Source organism: Musa acuminata, chromosome BXJ2-2 (assembly GCF_036884655.1).
Source record: "Musa acuminata AAA Group cultivar baxijiao chromosome BXJ2-2, Cavendish_Baxijiao_AAA, whole genome shotgun sequence".
Taxonomy (NCBI): Eukaryota; Viridiplantae; Streptophyta; class Magnoliopsida; order Zingiberales; family Musaceae; genus Musa; species Musa acuminata.
The window spans coordinates 593,509-602,500 of record NC_088339.1 but is presented as its reverse complement, the minus strand read 5'-3'; the positions used below and the strand labels follow the sequence as shown (position 1 = coordinate 602,500).

General features: G+C 35.6%; 1 protein-coding gene across 5 annotated transcripts in view; it reads left to right on the top strand.

Moving 5' to 3' along the window:
* The window catches only part of LOC104000781 (ARM REPEAT PROTEIN INTERACTING WITH ABF2-like), a 15,153-nt gene extending 7,384 nt beyond the window's left edge, over positions 1-7,769 (top strand). For 2 of the 5 annotated variants that reach the window (XR_010484313.1, XR_010484311.1), the window contains exons 8-18: positions 2,157-2,233; positions 4,218-4,346; positions 4,471-4,539; positions 4,660-4,719; positions 4,847-4,970; positions 5,059-5,198; positions 5,730-5,793; positions 5,951-6,030; positions 6,807-6,871; positions 6,961-7,263; positions 7,383-7,765. Coding sequence is in view for 1 of the 5 variants with exons in the window: in XM_065094802.1 (XP_064950874.1) it covers positions 4,681-4,719; positions 4,847-4,970; positions 5,059-5,198; positions 5,730-5,793; positions 5,951-6,030; positions 6,807-6,871; positions 6,961-6,970 (522 nt within the window). In the remaining 4 variants the exon portion in view is untranslated. Of the gene's footprint in view, positions 1-2,156; positions 2,234-4,217; positions 4,347-4,470; positions 4,540-4,574; positions 4,720-4,846; positions 4,971-5,058; positions 5,199-5,729; positions 5,794-5,950; positions 6,031-6,806; positions 6,872-6,960 lie in introns of those variants that run through there. The other 3 variants (XR_010484312.1, XM_065094802.1, XR_010484314.1) reach the window with 3 other exon arrangements.
* Positions 7,770-8,992: the final 1,223 nt, after the last annotated feature.

The window sequence follows — 8,992 nt, the reverse complement described above, 5'->3', positions numbered from 1 at the left end:
GTTAAGATGTTCCTGTTTGGAATATACTTATTTATAAATTTCTTTAAATATATGTATGTATCTTAAAATTATTTATTTTTATTTTTTACAATTTGTAGGATCTTATGATCCTATCCTATTATCCAAGTTTGTAACCCCTTTTTGATCCTAGGTAGGGAAGTGAGTTTGATAACCTTGCTTTGAACCATAAAGCAATTTTATCAAATCCCTTAACAAAGGAATGGTTGAGACTTTACTAACTTGGTTCATACAATAGAAAAGATAATTTTCTTTTCACATGACCAAGCGATGAGTTTGAAAGCAAAACATTACAAATTTTAGTCACACTAAGCTCTTCTATGAAGAATTTAAATACATGGTTCAAAATGATCTTATTCGGTCTCATATTGAAACATGTAAATAAGCTGATAAAAGAAAAGAAAAGAATGAACTTGGAAACATGAATGACCATGTTTCAACCTTGTCACACTAAGCTCTTCTATATGACTATCATCTGCAAGCAAATGTGGTTGAACTGTGAATAATTTGCATTTCTCCAAGTAGATTATAATTTATAATAAACATCAACTTCTCTTACATTCATAAAAGGACATGTGGGCTGCCGTTTGGAATACACTAATAAGGTCTTATGAGGGCATGGCCCCTAAAGATGCTATTCACAATTTATAATTTACCTCCATGAAAGATGAAAACCTGCAATATGGATTTGTAATTCTTAACTAATATTTGGGTTAATAAACTGAAACGAAAACATGGACAAAAAAGAATAAACAAAATCATATGACTAGAATTTCCTAATTTGGAAAAATGGCAAGTTACCAGTGTTGCATGTGCAAAATGTGTGGACTAATTTCAGTAATAATGTCTCTAGCTCTCGTAGTAATTGCAAATTAGAACAACAATTAAGAAAAAGCTTTGGATGTACGTTTCTAATATGTATTCATCAAGTTGTCGAAATAAAAGCAACCAATATGTAAAACTATTCAATTAGTCAAATCCTTGCGAACTCACAAGTGCATTGCACAATCATAATCTTTCTTGAAAATATTTCAACTCCAATCAAATATCTACTGAAGCCCAAAAAAGGGAAAAAATTAGGAACAATTAGTGTTTTTGATAGGTGCCTGGGTGCTCGGGCGAGGCCAGGCTTGAGTGCCTTGCACAACTTCTGGGCAATGTGATTCATTGAAGCATCGCTTGGGTGCTCGCCTGAGCCCAAGCGTCGGGCGCCTCAGGTGAGCGCCCGAGTGAAGGTGGCTTGTGTTCGTGCTTGGTTCGATTGAATAGGCAAATTGGTTCAATCGAACCAACTAAAAGATAAGACCCCAACACTAAATGGTCCCACAACCCCCTCCCCTCTCACGTACAACTTGTCCCTGCTTTGAAACCCTACATTCGATTTCGCTGCCTTTTGTTTGCAGCTCCCTCCATCAGTGTTGCCCTCGTGCTATCTCCCTCCATCGTTGATGTCATTGCTATATATAAAATATATTTTTTATATTTTAATATTTTGTAGTGTCTTGCTTTTGCTCGAGTGGGCATTTAGGCGAGCGCCTAGCACCTCAAGTGATTTGGGACCTTGGTTCATTTTGGCTCCTAGTGCTTTTAAAAACATTGAGAACAATAACAATCAATAATTATGGAAACATATATAACTTAAAGCATAAATGGTTCTTTCCTCCTAATAACAGAAGTTATTGAAACTCATTGGATTGAACTATCAACTTGTCTATCAACTTACTTACAAAGGTGTAAAAGCCAAACTTTGGGTTCAAAGTTTACAAGCGGCACGATATGTTGTAAAAAGTTTATGAAGATGGTGAAACAGAGATCTGTGTGCTTGATAAAGACTCTTATTTTCATTGTCTAGATCTTATCCATCATCAAGTATTTTCGTTGGTTAGGAAATTTTCTGAAAATTCACTTAGACTACGCAACTTTTTTTCTCAATCTAGCATGGTTAATTGCCATTCATGTTGCACGGAGAGTCAAAGGGAAGCAGCTTTACTATTAGGGCAATTTGCTTCAGCCGATTCAGATTGCAAGGCACTTTGTCACCTGACTTTTTTCTCTTTGGCCTATCAAAGTATAATATCCATTTGCACCAGGATATACTCTTGTTTCTTACATTTGTCTGCAACCTTGATTTCTTGCAGGTGCATATTGTTCAGGGAGGTGCTGTCCGCCCTCTGATCGGGATGCTTCAGTCACCAGATATTCAACTTAAGGCGATGTTTGTCTTTGCCCTTGGAATACCCTTTAATGTTTAGCCTTTTCTTTTGTAGTGTGATAAATCTGACATTTTATATTTAAATTAACATTTTTGTTATTTCTTGATCTATAAATACTTGATTTATTCAGCATTGCTGTTCTTGATCAATTTTCTCACTATATGTTTTTGTTACTAGGGACATTATTATAAGCTGTCGTCAGTGATAATTTATTCAGCTAATTTTTTTCTTTTCATAATTTATTCAGCTAGTTCTTTTATTTTCCTTCTCATGTAGGACATTATAGCTCTATGTTTAATCTTCTATTTGAAAATTTAAGATCTGCATAAAGGACCATTAGAAAGGAATAAGTTCGATACACAATCTATATTAGTTACCTAAAACAGGGAACATTTTGGGTCATGGTTCTGGTAAAAGGATGACATTCACTTCTTATCTTGGTCAGTGATATATGAGTAATAGGGTTGCTTGGTTTTCTATTTCGTTCATGCTACTCATTAAATTGCTTACTCAGGCTGATAATAACATTAGTTAAAGTAGTGTTGAATTGTTAAATAGTTAGCTGTGTGTTTAACTGGATCAGAAAATGATGGTGGTACATAACTTGAAAGTTCTGACTTGGTTGGTTTTCTATTTCATTCATGCTACTCATTAAATTGCTTACTCAGGCTGATAATAACATTAGTTAGAGTAGTGTTGAATTGTTAAGTAGTTAGCCATTTGTTTAACTGGATCAGAAAATGATGGTGGTACATAACTTGAAAGTTCTGAACTTAATCATACCAATCGCCGTGTTGAATTGTTTTATAGTTAGCCGTGTGTTTAACTGGATCAGAAAATGATGGTGGTACATAACTTGAAAGTTCTGGATTTAATCATACCAATCCCCATTATATTACCCAAAAGCCAATCCCAATCCTGAAGCTGATCTTGCAAGGTCTTAGCTGACAAAGCATGTGGTTATTTGCTGAATCACACCTGTCGGAAAAGTGTAAAAAGGTTTTCATACATAAAAAAAATGTTCAAAATTACCTAGTTTAAAGCCTAACCATCTAGCCTGGTAGTTAGTGTGTAGCGAGTCATTTTCCCATAGGCCGAGGGTTCAAACCCTTGCCATAGTAACTTTTATCAGTTCTATACGTGTTATCATTTTGTTCTCTATGATAGTCTAGGGTCTGATGTGCTTGGGTGATGTTTGAAAAAAAAAACTTACCTAGTTTATATTATCTATTTTGAGAATTTATTTGTTGGTACACACTCACGATTTTTTCGTTATTGTTGTATTTGCTCGTACACTTCCCAATACTGTGCTAGTTCTGCATGCTGTATGTACACTAGCATATATGCTTTGTACAACAGCTGCTTCTAGTTGTTACTACTCTATTTTATTAATTTAAAATTTCAGTTTGGTGACTGTTGGAACACTATTCTTAACAAGCAAAGCAGTTCTCATTTTAGTTCTTTCCCTTCTGTGTTTTTTATTCCAATGATATGTATACATGTCCTGGACTTTTGCTTTTTTGGACTGGGCTCTCATAACTCACTTCCTTGCTTGAATGTCAACTGTAGCATACTTGTGCTCTGATATCTAAAATGTCAACTGTCTTTTACTAGGCTATTTTGACACCAGATTAGGAAACAACATGGTATGCTCTTTTCTCATTTTCCCCTTAGCTTGATTATCATGTATGCTTGGACCCTTTCATTATATACTTCCAAAGAAGGGGAAAATTCAGTTTTGAAAGTGATAATAAAATATACTTTTTTTCTCAATACCTTTTGATATTATACCACTTTTTTGTAATATGCCTCATGCTTCTTGGAAATGTTTTTGAAAAAAATATTCTTGTTAATATCAATATCCATCTGCCACAATACAGCACATTAGTTTCTTTCTCCTTATATATGGTTGGATTTGCTTCATTTTCCTGATGAACAATGACTCGTTTTTGCTCTATCTCAAAGACCTTTTTATTTTCCTTCTAGGACTCACACAAACAAGCTGGTATTGTCTACAATGGCGGTTTGGTGCCTCTTCTTAAACTTCTTGACTCAAAAATTGGATGTTTGCAACATAATGCTGCATTTGCTCTTTATGGTATTGCAGAGAATGAGGTGAATCTACATCAAAATATTCCTTTGTTGTGATTTCATATTCTGTTTCTTTGCATAATGCTGTAATGTGAAATTGAGAACTATTGGTTGGACACAGGCTTCTTATTCTTGTCTTTGTTGTTAGGATAATGTCTCTGATTTTATCAAGGTAGGAGGTGTTCAGAAGCTGCAAGATGGTGAATTCATTATCCAGGTATGTTGAGTACTTTGATGTTGCCAAATCCATGCTTCCTAATATGTGTATATTGATCTTATTTTGATTTGTTTTATATTTTGAACCAAGTTTTATTGAAAAATATTACTTCAATTACAGGCAACTAAGGACTATGTAGCAATGACAACGAAGAGATTAGAGGAGAAGATTAATGGGCCAGTACGTTTTGTTTGCTGTATTTCTTGGCTTATTGCAGTATATATTCAGAACGATAAGGATTTACTTTTAATTGGTGGATCTGTTTAATGGATGTAGATATGGTGTTCCTTGCCTTTTGCCCTTGCAGGTACTAAAGTATTTATTATATTTGATGCGAGTTGGAGAGAAGGCTGTCCAAAGACGTATAGCTTTGGCTCTTGCTCATTTATGTTCACCTGAGGATCAAAGAACTGTTTTCATTGATGATGATGGTACTGTATCTGTCCAGCAACCACGATATCCTTCCGCTTTTCCTCCTTTATATAAATAAGGAAATTAAACAACATTTTCTCAATGTAGGACTTAATCTTCTTCTCGAACTACTAGGATCGACTAATCTAAAACAACAGCAAGATGCATCAGTTGCTCTTTACAAGTTGGTGAAAAAATCCCCGACTCTCTGTTTTGTTGATGCAGCTTCTCCATCCCCCTCACCTCAGGTTTGCTAGAATAGGCATTCCTTAATTTTGTTTCTAAGCAGTTTTAGCAGTAAAACATGTCCCATATTCCCAGAAATACAAAAACATATAGAAAAGGGTCAGATTTTCAATTCTTGGAGCTAGTTACTTGGAATTTGAAAGTGCTTATGTAATTACTTTGGCTAGTCTTCTAACTCAAAGGTTTTTTGAATTGTCTATCTTGACTCTTGAGACTGATCAAACATAAATATTACTTGATCAGTATAAATCTTTTTTCTGAAACGAACATGGATACATTAGTATATTATTTCTCAAGACGTAAAAAAAAAGAATCACATGTCATAAATAATATCTGAATAATCAATATCCTGAATGTTTGATGTTGGGACTTCATATGCATCCATTGTGTACAAATATGTTTTGCTACATAACAAAACTTGTACATGCTATCATAGAGAAATCCATGACAAATGCAAAGGCCCGATGAGTCTGTCTACTATGTTAGAACAGAGCTATATACCTATAATAGCACTAATCAAGTTGTTCATGTAGGTGTACCTGGGCGAGCAGTATTTGAATAGCTCCACGCTATCATATGTTTCCTTTCTAGTTGAAGGTTGTGGACTATTCTTACCATATGTTGTTTTTTCCTTTAAACAATTGCATAACACATTTAAAAATGTAGTAACTTATGTATGCTATATTCCTCATTTAAAAGGAAGCTATTAGTTATGTGCTAAATATCTAAATGTTCATTATCTATTCTTTCCCAGGCAAGTGCTTTTATGCACATAGAATTGCTCTGCTTGCTTCTTCGGACGCATTTCGTGCAATGTTTGATGGTGGCTACCAGGTAAGGGAACTCATGTGTCAACCATGCTTGTTTTTCTTCAGAATTAGGCCCTAATCATGATCTGTCATAGAAATAATGCTGTCAAAAAATGGCTAGTTTCTGATATAAAGAGGCATATCTGTCTGTTTTGATGTGCTTTGGTTACTGAATACAACAAAACGGTGAACATGTTTTGCAAGTAGATAAATTAAATACTAAGATGCCACCTCAAAAGTTTGTTGCTTTGTAAATGTTAATGTAAATCCCTCACGATCCTCTCTGTACATAAATAATCATGCAGAAGGTGAGAATCATATCTTTGATTACTAAGATGGACTTAGTACTTGCTTGATTCATATCAAAAATGCTGATTTATAATAGAAGTCAAAAAGTTGATCCCTTCATGTCATCCGGGTGCAAATATTTTGAAGTTTGATGCATACCGCCCTTCTGTCAGTGTTATCAAGAATTGAACTTTTTGTCAGAATATCATGTGTTGGAAATGTGCCAGCATAGTTAGGCATGTTAGGCAAGTTATATGATGGGTTTCATGCTTGCTGATGAACAAAAATTATGTGAAAAAGGCATCTCACGGATGTCATGCTGATATCATAGTATCATACTGGCCCAATACGACATGAATGAAACATTCATAAGCTTTTCAAAACTTATAATAGTATCATGGTATGAACTAAGTTTTTTGAAAAGTTTTCTTTTTGGAAGTGGTAGGTAATTTACTATTTTCTAGTCTGGTAAGATCTGATTGAAAATATCTTGCTCTTTTAACTTTGTTATAGGAGAAGGACGCAAGAGACATTGAGATTCGTAACATAAGATGGGAGGTCTTTGAATTGATGATGCGGTAAGTGTAGTTCCTTCTTCTGGTTGTGATACTAAAGGTTCTGATGTCTGACATTATTTGGTTGTCCATTTACTGGTTCATATACACAGGATCGGTTAAGAACACTAATGATATCGCGTAAGATCTTCTACAAGCTGCGGATCAGTATCTTCTTGAGGGTCTTAAACGGCTATGTGAATATGCCATTGCACAAGTGGGTAGAAACTATATTGTCTTTTCTTTTTCCCATTCTCAAAAGCTTCACTAGTTGTAATAAAATTTAGCCTGAAGTCCTAAGATGCATTGAGCATGCTTCATCGTGTGAATTGTCAGAGGCATTCCAAGCCATGTCCCTGAGGCACACTTGTGTCATGTTTATTTTAGAGCAATTCGAGAAAATCAACTCATCCAAGGTGCTCTCTCATCAAATCTATCTCTCTTTTTTACTTCACTCTCTTGAACTCCCGAGTATATTTAGTGTTGATTGCCTCGCGTTCTCATTTGCTGATTCTGACTTGATGAACTTCCACAGGCATTCCCATCTAATCCGGTGAATAACTCCAGAGATCCGCAACTAATTTGGTAAAGCTTTGAGGCCGAAACTGACAAAATCCTTTAACTAACTGTTCCTTTTTGACAGCATCTTCTCTAACTCATGCCGCTGCTGTTGGAGGCTTGTACAGTTGGAGCCTTTCTACACCAAACATCTATTTCCGAAGGGGGTTCTTTAGGCCCATATCTTAGTTTGTTCCAATCTTCTCAAGAGCATTATTTGTTCTTATCATTTATTTTGATACCCGACATGTTTACTCCCTATTTTGATAATTTTTACTATTTTGTAGACTTGATATTAGTTATTTAAATTCGTTTGTAACTTCCAAAAGTGGAATAATAGATTCAGATTGGATGTTTAAATTCATTCAAAATTCTAAATATGTAATTTAGATGCAATTCGATCATTTTTCCGAGTCCTTAGTTGAATTGTTTGTTCTTCTATCTCAAATGTCTTGTATTTATTAACAGTGGCTTATTAGTTGCTGATACTATGAATTTTTATTCATTTAACAAATTTAACATGATGTAGGCATTCTTCTCACTATTGAAATCCGACAATATCATATCAAGAAGATTTCTGGAGAGAATACATTTCCTTCCATGATGTGTGTGTTTAATATTTTGCATATCAGTTGACAATCCAGAATTTTTTTGGCCATTGTCAAATGCTTCAAACTTGAAATTCTTTATCGATTCAATGATAATTGAAGTGATGGTTCTGATTAAAGGTTTTGTATAGTATCAGTGCACAGCTGTGGTTGGGATTCAGTGATGGATTGACTTGCAGCTTTGTTGGGATTGTTGACTTTGTTGTTTGTTATTGTTGCTGTGGACTTCATTCAGAAACAAAAAGTTAGAACATGTTTCCGAAAGATGATTGGTCAAATTTTCTGCCTTGCCTCTGATACCAATCGTCCAAAGTCTGACGATGAGAGAAGTTGTTGATATCATATGATCTCAATCTTTCTCTTTGAACATGTAACATTCGTACCATTTCTTATAGATCCCATCATATGAAGGAAACAACAAAACTTGGGATGAAAATTGAACTTTGTCATTGTCAATATTTTCAAGAACAAAAATTTTGTTTCCCTTCCATTGTTATGATATACATGAACAAACATCATTTTCCGTATAAGCTTTCTTAGAAGCAAGCTATAACTCCAACCACGAGGTCATAGTCGAATCAATTGGGGTGTCATCGGACATTATTTTCTATGTTGTCCGTCTGCTCACACCAAACAATGTCGATCGATGATGACGACGACGAAGCCACTGTGATCGTGGTTGAATCAGTGCTGGTGCCATACATCAACGAGGCTTGCAGCGGGCATTGTCCCAGCGAGGCCCCTGGGATCGTGGTCGAGGTGTCATCGGACATCAAGAAGTCATGGACCTGTTCCAGGCTCGTGAAGAAGTTGGTGCTATACATCTGCTCACATGCAACCAAGTCTATCGACGACGATGAGGAGGGAACCTCTGCGACCGTGGTCGAATCAATCCGAGTGTCATCGGGCATCAAGAGAAGATCGACAGGGCCTGACGGTGAGGCCTTCGGGATGGTAGTCGAGGCTGTGTCGGTGTCAT